Source organism: Lathamus discolor, chromosome 1 (genome assembly GCF_037157495.1).
Source record: "Lathamus discolor isolate bLatDis1 chromosome 1, bLatDis1.hap1, whole genome shotgun sequence".
Lineage (NCBI taxonomy): Eukaryota > Metazoa > Chordata > Aves > Psittaciformes > Psittacidae > Lathamus > Lathamus discolor.
This window is the reverse complement of record NC_088884.1, coordinates 58,145,363-58,163,450: the sequence shown is the minus strand read 5'-3', so window position 1 is coordinate 58,163,450 and position 18,088 is coordinate 58,145,363. Positions and strand designations below refer to the sequence as shown.

Genomic DNA, 18,088 nt, shown 5'->3' with positions numbered 1-18,088 from the left:
GGGCTTTATACTTTTTTTTTGCATCACATGTAAGTACTGAACACATAAGTATTTTCTCTCTTTGAAATTTGAGTTTAGGCTCTCTGTGGATAGCTGCCTGACATTTCCAAACTTCCTTCATATGCAAACTAAGCTAATAATCTTACCAGGCATGTTCTACTGAGATTTTTTAGTGTGGTCATTTTGCAGGCGTGGACTTGCTTTCTTGAAGACCAGATCCCTACACAACATCTACATTCTTTGCTTCCTGTTTGGATAAGAAGACTTTAACAGCAACCATTTATGTTTGAGGATCCCAAAGTACTTCATGAATGCTTAAGTGAAGGTCAGTCCACATTAATTAAGCCTTTCAGTTCCCCACTAAAATCAGTCATCTTTAGTCTCCAGACAGCAAGGTATGAAGTGACTTTCCTAGGGTCACAAGAAAAGTATATAGCACAGCTGAGAACAGAGTCCAAGTCCATTATCTCCTGGTCCATGCTTTAACCATAAAATGATAGTTCTCACATAGAACTAGGAGCCACAGGGTATGTGAAAAATGATAGGAAGGGAATTATATTGAGCTTCTTGAGGTGACGCCTTCTTCTCAGCTTGGACAAAGAGAATGAAGAATTATTTTATCCATTCTGAATGAGTACTTCTCAGATTAAAGAATATCCAAATGTGTTCATTTTTGTTAGGAGGAAATTTTCAGTTCAGATGTTTCTTTACTGATCAAGTTGCAATGAAAAGTACAACCTTTCTAATTAATCATTCTCTGGGAATATGTTAAATTCTATTTGCAGCATCCTTTAAAACATGCTAAAACAATAAAAAGCAGTAAAAGATACACCTATGCAAATGAATGAGAGACTCACAATATTTTCTTCTGCATCAGTTCTATAATGTTCATGAAAGACAATTGCCAGGAACATAGATATTACTTTAGAATCTTCTTCAAAATAAGTACAGTGGAATGGGAAGAAAAGCCTACTCATATCCCACACATGATAATGGACTGATTTACAGCAAATCCAGCTGAATCACATGGTCTTGTGAGAAATATGGCAGAAAATATATGCTTATCCATTTTTGCTGGTCTTTCCCTGAGTATGGACCACCAAGTGCTTAGGAATGAGAAGCAGCTAGAGAACAAAGAACACTTCACTGTTTAGGAAAGATTACCACCTTTGTTATGCAGTTAATAGAATACCCCATGTGTTTTCTCCTGGGATACTGGCACTGGCAGTTTTCCAAAATACTTAGACATCGAGAGTATCCTTCAGAAATGCACTGACCTCAGCCTTCTCCCAGCTACCTACCACTAATAGCCAGAACTAGCCAACTTAATGAAACAGCAATGCATAAATGCTCTGTGATGACCACTTCTAGTTTTGGAGCCTGCTCATTGCCCTTCACCATCACCAATTTTTCCTGCTCTTGGTCCCTCATTTTCTTTCCTTCTCCCTTTATGTGTAGTCGTAGGCCTGCTAGACTTTTCCTACTTCCTCAGGTCCCTAGCCAGGCAGCTGAAAGGCTTCCATCATGGAGATTGAAAACATACTCCATATTAAATGTAACAGAATAGTATGACATGCAGGTCCATGTTTCAAACACATTCAATTTATATCTTAGCTGAGAATAAACAGCAGGGGAAGCAACTTGATGGGTTGCTGGAGGCTGTGGCTACCCTTTCTTGTGGAACATGTCTCTGTCACTTGCTAAATAGGTGCACCATCTGGTGGTAATTTTGGACTCCCACTTGTTCTTAAATTTCCAAATAGCGCTGGTGGAGTTATGCCTGTGGTTGCAACTTTTTTTTCTTTTTTTCAGCCAGTATCTGTCTGAAAGTCGTCAGCTAAGGCAAATTTTGCAGGTACGACTGGTGAATGAGTACCAAGAATAACTAGGACTTTAAATGAAGATCAAGTTTCCATGTCTGCTATGCAGGGAGAGCAGGTATGACTTTATGAGAGGACCACATGCTCCCCTAAGAAACATTCATGGAGAGGTGGAAAAATTTCACAAACAAAAATTAGATATTAACAAACTTGATACATAAATAGGGAATCTAAGCTCCCAGGATAGTCAACAGAGACAATCATGCAGTCAAATTAAGATCCAAATCATCCTCTGGAAGTGCTTCTCTCTCTTCTTTGACCATACAAGGAATACAGGCTGACTAGGTTCCTATCTTAGACATCTCGTGTAAATGCCTGGAGCTATGTGGTATGAAACTGGGCCAAAGGAAAGAATTGAGGAAGGGGCTCCTCATTTTTCTGCCTTTGTCTGAAGACCTTTAGTTCACCAACAGTGACAGAAACCTCTGTTACCTCTTGTACCATTCTCTTCAGAAACTGTAAGGTTGCACTGACCATGTCAAATGGGACTTTGCATAGAGACCTCTTTTGAACAGGACGGGTGGGAGCTGAATCAGACAGAAAGCAAGTTTCTATGTAGTCATGAAGAAATCAGTGAACAGGTAAAAACAAAACATGACGCATGAGTAAACTTTTTTTCATTTCAGCAGGCTGAACAGAGTTTTCCAGTCTACAGCAATTCAGACCATGTCTGTTGAACTTCTATCTACAGATGAAAGTGTCTTCTCTCAGTGCACCAGTGAGCTTTCTGGGGTGAAAAAAGACTACTTAGACTCCTCAGCAATCCAAACCCACTTTTTACAACAACACTGGTTAAGTATTAGGAATCCTCTTTCTTTCATAATCCCAGAAAACAGAGATTGAACCTCTGCAGTGGAGAGAGCATTAGAGATAGCAACATATTGCACGTGTGGCTAAAAGTAATCTAGATACACTTCAATCCTAAAGCTAAATCTGATCAAAACTATATAGGTGCAACAGTTTTTACTAGCTGAAGGACCCATCATCACCACAATCTTGCATGCTGGCTTTCACTATTGCTTCTGTGTTCTACAAAACATCTAGGCATGCATTTAAAGCAAACGACTTTCAAAGCCTCTTTAATAGGGCTTAAAATGTAGGGTTTAAAGTTAAGCACATCTGAGAGCATGAGTAAAGTTGTTGGCCAGTTTGAATCCTGAGAGAAGAACTACTTTACCACTACCACATTAGATTCATTTTATTCAAACCTCCAAATAATAAATTATATAGTCCTCTTGCTTGCTTGCTTTATTTCTTTCATCTTAATTTGACTCATATGAGGAACAATAATATTATACTTCACAGTTACGGTCATACAATATTGCAGTAAGAAATACACTACAGTCACGGGTAATTTAATCCAATGTTAAAAAGTCATGCACGATACTCAAGAAGGAAATTTTGTCAATTACAAAATAAGGTATTTGTCAGATGTAATATTTTGGAATACTCCAGCTACTTCATTAGAAAAAGAAATCGCTCATGACTAGAGGCAAGACAGCAAACTGCACGGATTGGCTATCTAAACCTGAATGCTAAAACTTTTGCTTGCAAACCAAAATGTACAGATCAACAAATGCTGTGTTTTTCATAATGTTTGTAAATGGCTCTCTGTGCATTTCAAGCTTTTCAATTTAGAAACAGATGGTTTACCAAACAGAATGTATCCCAAAAAACAGGGGAGGAAAGGGAGGGATGCTGCTACACATGTAACTCTGAAGTCTAATGTTATGTTTAGCCTGTCCTGCTTGATCTAGAGGTTGAACTAGACAACCAAACCTATCATCTGTAATTCTAGGGAAGAGATTTTGACAACATAGCTAACCGCAGTAGTAAAGCTCAAGGAATCTCAAAGTCATTAGAACCCCAAGTTATCACAGGATTGCATACCAGCTGCTTAGCTGCCGTCCCACAGTACCTGTCATCTTACATAAAGAACTTTCCTTGCAGTGGCAAGACTTGGCAGCACCTGCCTGTTTGCAAAGTCACTCTGTGCTTTAATAAAGTCAAACGTTTTATAGTTGATTTCCATTTAGCTAATTAGGTTTTAGCTCAGTCCTTCCTATGAGAAGCAGCTCCATTTTGAACTTCTGCTTGTACACAAAAACCAGGAGCCTTTTTAGTGGCTGTGAAATCCTGGCTTTGCTGAAAGCAGTGGCAAAACAGCTACTGACAGCAATAGGATAAGAATTTGACCCCCATCATTTTGGATTAAGCCCAGTACCTCTTTATTTAACTTTAAATGTTATTTGCCTTCCTGTTTTAAGCATGGATTACATTGTAAGTCGTTGACCAACAGAACCAGGACACTGGTGGTAACTGAGTCAAGCATGCTATGGAGCATTTACAGCCAGCAATTTTATTACATAGTGACATGAAAAAAATTACATTAAAAGAACATTAATGTGGAAGCTGGAAGTAAGGAAATGCCCAAATTAATGTTGGTATGCAAGTTAGCACTGTTGTATCCAAATTTTGGTACAGTATTCAGTTAACTAACAGCCTAGAATTTGTATGCTATCTTTCCCACAGGACCTCTGACTCACTCATCCCAAGGCAAACCAGAAAACTGACATGGAAAATTTTATCCTGAGTAGCTAAAGACAAAGTTAAAAGCAAGAGAAAAGGAGGATTTTTCCTCTAGTGAATGCTGAGCAAATGATCAGAGATACAGGTAATTACAGATGTTCTATAAAACCCCGTTATACATAACAGTACCCTTGTCCCCTACAGCTAATTATATATTTATTAGGATGATCTCAGAATGCCAAAATCCCAATGTACCCGCCCTTCTCCAACACAATATTTCTTTTCCGTACTGACACTTAAACGGAGCTATTTCATTTAGTAAAAAATAGGCTTAGATTGGAACCCTTGAAACACAGTATTAAACTGCATCCCCACAGCAATCTATTGTTTTTTGAGACACCTGGGGCTTAAGGTCACAAGAAGACAGCTTGTCATGCTATGTGATGTCTCTTATTAAGCCATGTGGTGTATTATTAAACCATATATATTAGAATATGTATGGAAGCATGCAAAAGTGGAGATCATGAGACAGATAGATAGAGAGGCTTGAGTTTCCCCGGTTTCAGTTCCCTGAATCAATTTATATCAATGCACTTAACTGATTTAAAATTAAGCGCTCTAACAAACAGAAATCATATTGTTCAGAGTCAAGTATGTCAGTGCCTTTTAGTTTAAAAATGTCTACAGAAAAGGACCCATTCCAAGAAAATCTTCATTTTTGTATTAAAATGAAACAGAAGTAATTTTTTGTAATGAAATGAAACAGAAGTTTTAGAAGGTAGCACTTCCCTCAGGATAAAAATTCCAGATTTTGTTCAGGTCAACATCTACAATTTCTCATCCAGTTGCAAGCCATGCAGAATTTGTTAAATAATTGTATTAACGTATTAGTGCTATGTTTAGAATAAGGATGTCTGCCTTTTAAAGCAAGCCTGCTGCCAAAGAGGTAAATACTTAAACGCCAGCAATAACATTTTAATTTGAGAGAACTTATATTTTTCTTCCAACTCATGACCCTTGAGTAAAAAGAAAACACAACTCAGATACACTTGAACTAGACAGTTGTACTTTACAAACAGACTAGAGAGTAAAGAGCATAAATTGGGGAATACAAAAATTTGTCTATTCATGGTTGGAGATGATTATATGATACATATTATATATGCTAGGCGTATATAGAGAGACAAAGAGATCTAGATGATAATACTGATGTAGCAAAATTACATCTTTTCTAGTAGTCAAACAAAATTTATACCTGTCAACTCATAAATTACAATTGGTACTGCCCATTCACATTTATCTCTTCATCTATGATTTACAGAGTGTTGTGAAAACAGTGTGAAAGCCTCACCAGATAATTATCAGGCTCTGGCGTCTAAGAAATTTTTAAAGTACAAAGAAATTTTCATCTACGAATTTCAAATTGTTTCACTAAGCTGGGAATCCTCCATTGTCTCAAAATAAGGTATTTATTTCTTTTAACAACAGTGCTTCCTTAGAATAGAAATATATTCTTATTTTTCTAAAAACCTCCAAACAACAGAAACCTACTAAAATGAAGATGAGTCTGAACCTACCACTCTCACTGTGGAGGCTGCCTCCTCAGTCAAAATAATATAAATTCTTAGCACAGTAGTTGTTTCGTAATTTTTTTACCAATCCTCTCCAAACTCAGCTACCGTCAGCTGGGAAGTTTATTTCTTATTCGGATTTGGGTTACTGTCTTGCTTTGCTACTTGTGATAGTAAAAATCTTATCCACCGTTCAATACTCAGAAAATATGAACTGTTTGAATCAGCTCCTTAATTTCCTCCAAAGGTGATAAAACAAACTAAAATAGCAATCTCATTTACTTTACCTTGTAACTACTAGATTATAGCAGCTTTTTTCCCACTGTTTAACTTTCTATTAAGATGAATTGCACTGAAAAATACTGTCCTCATAAGGCAGCTTGGATGCCTCATAGTACTTACAAGTCTCTAGGGTATCTAATATAACGGTGTGCTCACTGCAGGGGTTTGGACTAGATGACCTTTGAAGGCCCCTTCCAACCCAAATTATTCTATGATTCTATGGGTCTTTATGTGGAATAGCCAGCTTTGTTCCAGAAATGGTCTTTCTACTATTGTGGGTGCTAGGGATATAGATAGTAGTAGCCTGGGGAACATAAAGAAAGACTACAGAGCCCTGGGAGAGGTGGTTAGGGGCTCTGGAGCTCAGATAGTCTTTTCATCAATTCTCCAGGACACAGGGGAGGACCTAAAAAAAGCTAGGATTATCCAGGTTAATAAATGGTTAAAAGGGTGGTGTTATAGTCAGGGGTTTGGGTGTCTTGAACACGGGACCGAAGTTTGTAGGCCAGGTCTACTGGGGGCTGGTGGAGCTGGTCTGATAAAAGGGGAAGAGCAGCTTTGGTAGGAGGCTTGCCAGACTGGTCAAGGAGGCTTCAAACTAGATGTGCTGGGGGAGGGGGGCATCATTCCATCCCAACACACCCAGTCAGTTGCCAACACCTATAATAAATGCTCAGAGCAATGTAGAGATATTCCAGCTGCCCCAGCCAACGAGCCGGCTTCATTAGGAGCTTGGCTCAGATGCCTCTGTACAAACGCCCGTAGCATGGGGAACAAACAAAGGAATTAGAGATGTGTGCACGTCTACGGGAGTATGATATAATAGGCACCACAGAAACATGGTGGGATGGCTCCTGTGACTGGAGTGTTGGAATAGAAGGTTACAGGCTCTTTAGAAAAGACAGGCCCAGTAGGCTGGGATGGGGGAGTTGCCCTTTATGTTAGGGATAGGCTGGAGAGTATGGAACTCTGTCTAGGGACAGGTGAGCAGTTGACAGAGAGTTTGTGGGTCAGGGTTAAAGGGAAAACAGCTATGGGAGACATTACTGTGGGGGTCTGTTACAGACTGACTGATCAAAGAGAACCTGCGGATGAAGCACTCTACAGACAGATAGGCTCACAGGCCCTTGTTCTCATGGGGGACTTCAACCACCCTGACATCTGTTGGAATGACAGTACAGCCCAGCACAAGCAATCCAGGAGGTTCCTCAATTGTGTGGAAGACAACTTCCTTCTGCAGATAATAAAGGAGCCAAAAAGGAGAGGTGCCATGCTTGACCTCATGCTCACCAACAGGGAAGGGCTTGTTTAGAAAGTGGTGCCCAGGGCAGCCTTGGATGCAGCGATCATGAGATGGTCGAGTTTGAGATCCCCAGGACAGTGAGAAGAGCATGCAGCAAGCTCACTGCCCTGGTCTTCAAAAGAGCAGACTTTGGCCTCTTCAGGAACCTGCTTAGTAAGGTTCCATGGGATATAGCCCTGGAGGGCAGGGGGGCCCAAGACTGTTGGTTGATATTCAAGGATCACCTACTACAAGCTCAGGAGTGTTGCACCCCAACTAGAAGGAAGTGCAGCAGGAGGGCCAGGAGACCTCCTTGGATGGATAAGGAATTGCTGAGGAAAATTCAAAGGAAAAAAGAGGCTTATAAAAAGCGGAAGCAAGGACAGGCGGCCTGGGAAGAGTACAGGGTTGTTGTCCAGGAAGCTAGGGACCAGGTTAGGAAGGCTAAGGCCCAGTTAGAATTAAACTTGGCCAGGGATGTTAAGGATAACAGGAAGGGATTCTACAGGTACATAGCAAATAAAAAACAGACTAGGGACAAAGTAGGCCACATGAGGAAGCTCTCAGGAGAGCTGGCTACACAGGATTTGGAGAAGGCTGAGGTTCTGAATGACTTCTTTGCCTCAGTCTTCACTGGCAAAGGCTCCGACCGCACCACCCAAGTCTTGGAAGGCAGATGCAGGGACTGTGAGAATGAAGACCTTTGGCCCACTGTAGGAGAGGATCTAGTTCAAGACCATCTTAAAAATCTGAACGTGCACAAGTCCATGGGACCTGATGAAATCCATCCGCGGGTCCTGAAGGAGATGGGAAATGAACTTGGGAAATGAAGTTGCTAAGCCACTGGCCATCATATTTGAAAAATCATGGCAGTCAGGTGAAGTTCCCGACGATTGGAAAAAGGGAAATATAACCCCCCTTTTCAAGAAGGGGAAAATGGAAGACCTGGGGAATTACAGACCAGTCAGTCTCACCTCTGTGCCTGGCAAAATCTTGGAGCACATTCTGCTGGAAGGCATGCTAAGGCACATGAAAAACAGCAAGGTGCTTGGTGACAGCCAGCACGGCTTCACTAAGGGGAAATCCTGCCTGACCAATTTGGTGGCCTTCTATGATGGGGCTAAGGAACTGATGGACAGGGGTAGAGCAGTTGATGTCATCTACCTGGACTTGTGGAAAGCATTTGACACTATCCCACACGACATCCTTCTCTCTAAATTGGAGAGCTATCAATTTGATGGATGGACCACTCGGTGGATAAAGAACTGGCTGGACGGCCACACACAAAGAGTTGCGGTCAATAATGGCTCGATGTCAGGCTGGAGACCGGTAAGGAGTGTTGTCCCTCAGGGATCGGTGTTGGGACCGGTCTTGTTTAACATCTTCATCGCTGACATGGACAGTGGGATTGAGTGTGCCCTCAGCAAGTTTGCCGATGACACCAAGCTGTGTGGTTTGGTTGATACGCTGGAAGGAAGGGATGCCATCCACAGGGGCCTTGACATGCTTGTGAGGTGGGCTGATGCCAACCATATGAAGTTCAACCATGACAAGTGCAAGGTCGTACACCCGGGTCGGAGCAATCCCAGGCACAGCTACAGACTGGGCAAAGAAGAGATTCAGAGCAGCCCTGCAGAGAAGGACTTAGGGGTGTTGGTCGATGAGAAAATGAACATGAGCTGGCTTCAGTGTGCGCTTGCAGCCCAGCTGCATCAAAAGGAGCATGACCAGCAGGTCAAAGGAGGTGATTCTGCCCCTCTACTCTGCTCTTGTGAGACCTCACTTGGAGTATTGTGTGCAGTTCTGGTGTCCTCAACATAAAAAGGACATGAAACTGTTGGAACAAGTCCAGAGAAGGGCCACGAGGATGATCAGGGAACTGGAGCACCTCCCATATGAAGACAGGCTGAGAAAGTTGGGGTTGTTTATCCTGGAGAAAAGAAGGCTGAGGGGAAACCTCATAGCAGCCTTCCAGTATCTGAAGGGGGCCTATAGGGATGCTGGGGAGGGACTCTTTGTCAGGGACTGTAGTGACAGGACAAGGGGTAACGGGTTAAAACTTAAACAGGGGAAGTTTAGATTGGATATAAGAAGGAAATTCTTTCCTGTTAGGGTGGTGAGGCAGTGGAATAGGTTGCCTAGGGAGGTTGTGAGTGCTCCATCCCTGGCAGTGTTCAAGGCCAGGTTGAACGTAGCCTTGGGTGAGATGGTTTAGTGTGAGGTGTCCCTGCCCATGGCAGGGGGGTTGGAACTAGATGATCTTAAGGTCCTTTCCAACCCTAACTATTCTATGATTCTATGATTCTATGTAAGGCAACATGTGGAACAGTCACTGACATAACTGAAATCCTTCTGCAATAATATATAATAAGCTAGAGCAAATATACAGGATATCCTTAAGGTTAAGGATATTTTTGTTTCTCCTTCCAGCAACAACACATCAGTTGTGAAAAGAAATGCTCTGAGACATTTTAAGAGATGGCTTTGCAATGAGTGTTTGCAGTGTGATAAATCTTTCCTGCAAAATAAGCATACTTAGCACACAATCAGATTTGGTGGAGGCTTGCTTCTACCAGTTGCCTCTGCCTGCCTCTCAGTTACCCAGCTGGTATCAGTGGTGGTTCACTATGTATGTCTTGGGGTTTTTTACTTTTATTCAGCCTTATAATGAGAAAACTCTGTCTCTAAATTATGAAGAATTATACATCCTGTGATACAGTAGTATGCTTCTATTGAAAACTACCCTTGCATAAGCCACAGCTCATTAAATTAGCCATGGTATTTATAGCATCTAGTAGTTTAACTAAATCACACTTGCAGACGCAATGGGTTCACATGACACTTTGTGAAATGGACATCAGCAGTTGCTCCGAGGTAGCCATGTGAGTAATAAAGTCCCAGGTTTTATTGGTCCTATGTGATCTTATGGAATTTGCACACAGTCCTAGTCCACATACAGATTTCAGCTAATTGAATGCATCCTGTGCACTTCTCTCCTGGCATCCCAGGCAGCCTGCTGCACTAGGAGTTGAAAGCCAATGCCATCCCCTGAGAAACCGCCTCTCACACCGGAATGCTTCTACTATATCCTAGTACCAATGCAGTTATCCAGTTCAAATTACTGAAAACAAGTTTCTTTCTGATCAGTTGCTTGAACGCTCAAAGGACATCATTGTTGTCTTGGACCATACTATGTGACAACAAAACCCCAGAAATTTTTCCATGTTTGATCCAAAAGCCACTGTGCAATTGAGGTTCACAATAACTGACAAATACCTAAAGCAATCATAGCACCTACTGCTATGACAAAGATAATTACTGCCTTTCCGTCAGTGAAGTGTGTACCCTGCTCTGTATCATATTTAAAATAATCTAATTCCAACTAGTTTTCCCCCTCCAAATTGTTTCCAGCTGTACGATTCCTTTCTTTCCCCGATATTGTTTTTATTGGATATAATGCAAGTCTGTAAAGATAGATTTTCCCATAATAAACACACAGATGTTAGAATAATAAACATACAGTCAGCCTGATATATGAATATTACTAAGTATTAATAAATACATAACTAAGAGCATATATCGATTTAAAAATTAGAAAATGAGAACATAAAGTAACAGAAAAGAAATGGCAGGAGGAAAGAAAGGCAAAAAGTGGGATAGAAATGTACTTACTTTAGGCAAACTATCTGGATTCATTTATAGTTCCCTTTATTGATTTGCTGATAGCATTAAAGCACAAGTATGATTGTAAAGCATTCCTAAGAATGCCGCCTGTCTTCATGTGTTGGAAGTTTTCTGCTCATACTGAAAGAGAAGCTTTCCAAGTTGGCCAACTCATACCATGCTAGACACTACTGTGCTAGATTAATGTATCTGCTTGGATGTAAAATTTCCATTTTCGGACAATAATGAGCCTGTCTACTCCTCCCATTTTTGGTAGGAAGTTTTTATGAACATTGACATCTCTGTTAAACCACCATTATAGCCCAGAATAAAAATGACTGGATTCATATGTGAGTCTGAATCCAAATTTAATTAAGCCTATATATGGCCCGAACCAAGAATAATTTAGTGGCTGACAGCCCCTCAGCATGTATGATAAGATGCCAACCATTTCTTCACAATGCCACCATTTATGTATCTTTCATGCCCAATTCCCTTGTTCTTTCAGGCCTGCAGCTAAAACACTGGGATCCAATGTGGACTAGCTACCTGCTTCCCATGCAAATATAGGTGGAATCACTCTTTTTATGAGTATCTTTCTTTGAGAAGATGTTCCCCTCCCTTTTTGGTCTTCTGTTCAAATTTATGCTGTCTTCTTAGCACTTTATGCATGCATGTGTATAAGCGCATGCTTGTATATAACCATGAAGTACAACTTTATTTTCTGATTGTGTTTCTCAAAACTACTTGCAGTCTTCTTCACCTGTGAGTTAATAAAATCCATGGACAGATTTTGTCAGCTTTTAAAACTGTATTTTTCTCTCCCAGCCCTCATCTTTTCTGTCTGGAAAGTGGATCAAAAGTTGAGCAAATGTGTGGTGACAGGAAGCTGCTTAAGATGTTGTTCTCCTAAACTTCACACAGCAAGCAGCCTGGTATCATCACTTCAGATACAGCCTTTCAACGTGCCAGAAAAATACAGATCAATATAAAACATTAGAGTTTTAAAAAAATAAAAAAATCAGAGCTCTTGGTTTTTGCCTATCTGTTGATTCTTCCCTGTCAGGTGTCCAGTTCAATGATTTGCCAAATCAACGGCACAGCCAAATGAATACTACTAAATCATGATCATTTTCCACATCATGTGTCTGAAAATGAGATATCTACAAATTACTTTTTATATCTTGACGGCTTTATTTCTCAAAACACCTCATTTTTGCCTTGGATTTAACACTAGTAAGAGCTGTCTGTTTATATGAACATCAGTTTGGAGACTTCCAGCAGAAATTGTCAATGCACAAATAATTAGCCAGCATAATTCACTGTCAAGGAACAACAGTAGATTTCAGTTCCATAAGTGATTCTGACTCCATATTTCAGAAGCTGCAGTTCTTACTTTTTTTGTGTGGAGTTGTTTGCTCCCAGCTGTTATTATCTGTAACTTTTATAGCTACTTACATGACAGATTGCTTCAACCATCATTTGTGGAAATAGGCACCAGTCTCTAGTGCTCTTTTGAGATACAACCTGATACAGCCAGAGGCTTTGCTTTCTAGATCTGAGTCCTTGCCTTCAAAAAGTTAGGACAATTTTCTTTCAACTATACTTATCAATAATAACAATTGATATAGCATTAACCAATTAATTTTTTAACCCAAGAGGTTATCTTTACAGAAGTAATTTTTTTAAGAGGTTTACAGCAAGAGGAATGATTGGAGAGTGCAAAGATGACCTTATGTGAGAAGCTGGCATGAAAACTGAGTGCAGGAAGGTGACAAATACAAGTACGTACAGCAACAGGATAGGTCAAGTGAATGTAGTAGTGACATTTCTTTGGGGATGGCAAGACTACAGAAATGTTCCCAGCTATAAATATACCAAAAAAGCTATACACAATGCTTGGCTAATTCATCCCATGCTACATCCTTTGTTCATGCTACTAATTTGTCACTTTTTGTCTTGGCTGCTATAAATCTTTCATACCAAAATGAAGACCCCATGCCTAACATAATTTCTACAGTTGTTATTCTGTCCTCCAAACTATTTATTTCAACTGTTTTTGGTACAGATTCCCAGGTATTATATAGGTGGTACAGCCCTCAATCGCTGAAGCACCTCTTTATAAAAATAGCTCATCACTAATCCAGCTTAGGTAACTCACTGGGGATTCCCCTGGCACAGTAGGATGCTCACAAGTCACAACGATTGACATTTGCTCTTGTGTCATGCCTTCTGGCTGCTGCTTAGTGTGGCTGGAAGACATGCATGGTTGGAGCATAATGGCATCCAGGAAATGGTGCTGGCAATAGATGCACAGCTGTTGGAGAAGCCTCACGTTGGGTGAGTCTGGAGGTTTGCTTTGAATTTTGAGGGAGAAGTGTTGCATGGGGTTGCAAATTAGAATAGCTGTAAATCTGCACTTGTCAGTGCTAGTGGTAGAGCCTTGGCTTAGTGGCTAAAGAGTAGGTCCTCTTTCCCGTACAGATAAAGATGGCTCCTTCTAACCCAAACTATTATATGATTCTATGATCATTCATATCCCTAAGCAGTTCTGGGAATAATCTAAATGAGCTTTCCTTTGACGTGAAGTGAAAAACGTGCCTGTCTCTTTTAGCGTTAATCCTTTCTTCAGTTTGTTCAGGCAGAACCAAACGTCTGGTTTAGTGTTTCTGTACATGTCAGACACAGATGTGTTTTGTTATGCAAGTGAATATATGTGCTTACAAGTATCTGGTACCTTTAAGTGAGTTTTGGGGTTTTTTTTAGCTCTGTACTTTTTTTATTCCCTCCCCACCCCCAGTGTAATAACACCACTTCCTAAACCCTGTCCTTTTCCTAGATACTGACCACATCATCTCTGGGTGCTACTCCACTAATAAAACAAATAAAGACATGTGGATTATGGGATCCTTTATAGACCTGCATGGAACTCATCTGGCTTAGCTGGCAGGGGTCATGTAAACCTCCTCCATCCACTACAGTATGTGTGGTTTCACACCCAACAAATGTCAAAACAGAACTCAGCTGCAACTGCCAAGTTTCATCTGTGTTTGGGTTAAGCCATAAAAGAACCCACCAAATTCCACATCAGTCATTTCAGACTTACAAGAAACCACCCAGGTTCGGTGAAGAGGTCAAGAATATGGTGAACATTTTGGCAAACATGGCCTGAGAAGTGGCTCAAGAAAACACTGGGTTTTTTCAAACTATGTATACTCTGACCAGCCTGATAGCCAGTCCATCCTGACACCAAACAATTTTTGTTCCCTGTAGCTCTTATTTTGTATAGAAATGCTAAGAATTATAGCAGAGGCATGACTTGTAGTCCTCTTTAGGCATTTGGACTGCACTCACTTTCAAGGTTTCTGAGAATGAAAGGAGTCTCTAGGGAAGAGGATTATTGCTCATGAGTACAAGGACAGAGCTGATGAGGTGCCACAAGATTTTCAGCTTCAAAAGGAGAGTAGAAGTGGTGAAAGCCTTTTCACCAGGAAGCTTAGTGATAACACCGACTCTGGTACAACCCTCCAGAGTGTGTCACTTCAAGGATGTAAGTGATGTCACTGAAGTTAAGAGGATTTATTTGTCCAAGGGTCAGAGCATGGCTGCAAGCTTTGGCAGATCAAGACAACATAGCATGAAAAAGTACAATGCTAGCCTGCTTCTCAGCTATATATTTTCTGACAACATCATCATTTTGGACATCAACTTAAGACAAGAAAGCATAAGGCCAACCAAGGAGGACCAGACCTGTGCTTCTAATAGCCAAGACAACCGGCTAAATGTTTCATTGATTCATTTAAAGTTGAAGGTAAAAGTCAAATGTTAGGTTATTTCCTGTACATGGTGTCTTGAGAATGTTTGATGTGTTCCGCTCACACTCTGTCAGAAACAAAAGTGATTCAAGAAGCGTTATCTAAACAGAATTTAAAATATCTTAGGACAAATGCGGGAAGAGATGCTAATGAGCAAATACCTCACCACCAGCTTTACAGCATCAAAACCAAATTCTACCCAACTTTTATCTGAAGTTCAGAAAGTTCAGGCTTTTCTTTTGCAATTGATTTGGTTTACTCAGCATTTTTATTATTAGTTTTAACCCTCTCCACTTCTGTGATTTGGTGTGGAGTAATACAGAATATGACAGATTCTGTACGGGTGTAGGTCAGTTTCCCTGATGCTAATGGATTTATTTCATTATAACACTTCACAGCTAGGCCACTGTGCCCTGAAAAGCCCCAGACCTCAGCCAGACTCTCAGACTTGCACATTCTTTGAAAAATATTTATTTTGATCATTGACTCAAGTGTACCTCATCTTTTGGTGTCCATTTCACAAGGGTGTTGGAAAGAAAAAAACTTTGATCTCCAGTAACAACCAAAGTGTCATGTAATTTCCTCTTTGCACAGATGGGATGAAATGTTATGCCTTTTTTTCACGCAGTTTTAATGAATTCTTATGTCTGACCACATTTAGTTGTGTTAAAGGCACAAGACTCACCCAAACCATTGAACTCAGGAAAAAGGTGTCACCTTAAGAAGGATCAGACATAGGAACAGGCTACAACCCCACTGTGAAGCTGGATGATATCACTCTGAGCACCCTTGTGAGAGCCACACACTACAAAATGTTATCCTGACACTGAGCAACAGACAGTATGGGGAAGGGTAAATGAGCAGCCCTTGGGAAAGAGAGGAAAGGTGAGGAACAAGCTAAGGACACTCAGCTGGGTGATGAGGAAAATAATTATCTCAGTACTGGAAACATTTGCATAATCTCCCCTATGAAATAATATCATATACAGGATAAATGGAAAGGGATCAATTTAACTTCTGCCAGCTAACAGCTTGTCAGGCCAGGGTCCTGTATTATTTTCTTTGATTGGGTTTCCTACCTCAAATCACTTGCAGTATTTTCTTTACAGTATATTAGCAGTGCTAAAATGGATATGTATCACAGCCATGTACTGTAAGTCTAGTGTCTTGTACACCATCAGTTAATCAGACTCTCTCATTGCTTAAGCTTTTGGGAAGTCTGCAGAGGGATTTTTAGAGTTAATTTTAGTTCCCTTTTTATTGGTCATAATATGTACCACAGTTATCATGGCAGCCTCTAACAGGATAACAATTGGAAATATTTTTCACGAGGTGTGATGACAGTGTCCTGTATGCCTGTGCAGGCATCTGGGTCATTGCTGGGTATGAAGTTGAACAGATATTAATGCCTTCATCTACAGATCACTAGAGATTCTATGCCTCTTGCCAGTTACTTTTCAACGACTGAAAACACACAGACCAGAGGTGTTCTGGGAGCATCACTGTCAAACTACAGTAGGCAAATACCAGGAGGTTATAAACTTTTCCAGGACTGCAGTGAGAAAGCTAAAAAGAAAACCAGCCCAAACACATCGCTTCAGCACCATATTAGAGACACCCTTACCTACTCGAAGCTCTTGTCCAAAGACTGTTTTCTCTCCAAGTGCAGAGCAGTTCCACCTCCCATACCGAAACTGGTACTGGCACTCATTGATTCCCATTTGTGCCCCTTCCCCAATCACAATGATGGCATCGGGGCGGCTCTGGCAAATTGCTCGCTGCCGAGGGGCCAGGCCTGGGATTTTGTTGCAGATGATATTAGCTCCTAAAGCCACCACGGATGACAAAGCTCTGAAGAAAAAGAGCAGAAAGAAATGTTATAACCAAATTGAGGTTGTTAAATTCTTTTGCCACGTGCTGCCATACGGCAGGCAAGGCTCTGGGCAAAAGGGCAAGGGCTGGAAGTTGGGTTCCTATAATTACGCCGACTTATCCAACCTCTCAGTCTGGCAAAAAAAGGCTGGAAATCTTGCAATAATTCCTGATCTGATTTGTGCCAGAAACAACAGAGAAATGTAATTTGGGCACTTTTGCTTCCAGTCCTACACAGACCCATCAGATGATGAGATGTGGAAAGCAAGACATCTAAAAGCAAAAAATTGTGATATTTGATCATCCACGGATCTCTGAAACTCATGTCTGCTTTGAATGGCTTCCATAGATGCAGGTTCAGCATTTTAGTTACTATAGCCAGTTCATCCATCCCCCGTTTAAAACTGTTAAGCACAGTTTAGAGAATGAATTGATGATACCAACCCATTATTACACTCAGGGTATTGAGTGATTCATGAAAGTTCACCAGCATAATAATACTTTTAGATCTGGCAAATACCATCGAGCATACAGGAGTGATCCTTAATATGTGCCATCCGGGCTAGAAACATTTGTATTTTCATTCTTCAAGTATATTTTCAGAATTCATTATAAAGTTTGCAAATAACTTGCACCTGCCACATGTTTTCACTTTAGTGTATTTACTTTTCATTTTCCAGCTCACTTTTCAACATCTTTACAGGCTTGGTTTTTCACATCGTTACAGGTGACATTTTAACTAGTAATATTTTGAAAAAACAAGACAACTTGCTTACATATTCAGTGGTGCCTCGTGTCACATCTACTGAGTACCAGCCAGGCCCATGCTGTGATGCTTCAACTGGGTCTGAGCAAGTCAGCAGGACCGGAGCGGTATAGCTGTGTTCAGGCCTTACACAGCAAGATCTAATGGATCCTGAGACAGCTACACAACCAAAGCTTGGAAAAGCCCCTGCCATGCTGCCCAGCTGTCAATCCTGCTTTTTGGCTGGGGTGCTGAGAACATCACTGCTTCTCAGCACCTGCAAGAAAGTAGCTCCACAAGCCCTTTCCTCTCTTTAGCTTGTTCCAGCCTCGTATTAGATCATATGGGGAATTTCATTTGCCCAGCAAATCCTGTTGTTGACTGCCTCTGTAATGTAAAGATACTTGCTCAGATCATGCTGCAGAACATTGGTTTTAAGTGGAGTTTCA

The 18,088-nt window shown here is 40.8% G+C and overlaps 1 protein-coding gene and 1 long non-coding RNA gene across 3 annotated transcripts in view; one reads left to right on the top strand and one right to left on the bottom strand.

Annotated features, from left to right (window-relative positions):
* WNT7B (Wnt family member 7B) overlaps positions 1–18,088 on the bottom strand; it is a 97,656-nt gene that overhangs the window by 26,751 nt on the left and 52,817 nt on the right. For both annotated transcript variants that reach the window (XM_065672761.1, XM_065672756.1), the window contains exon 2: positions 16,647–16,873. In XM_065672761.1, the coding sequence (XP_065528833.1) occupies positions 16,647–16,873 (227 nt within the window). The remainder of the gene's footprint in view (positions 1–16,646; positions 16,874–18,088) is intronic.
* LOC136011111 (uncharacterized) lies at positions 1,875–5,832 on the top strand. The gene is made up of 4 exons (XR_010611212.1): positions 1,875–1,938; positions 2,507–2,671; positions 4,413–4,554; positions 5,731–5,832. It is a non-coding gene; the product is annotated as an uncharacterized LOC136011111 (long non-coding RNA).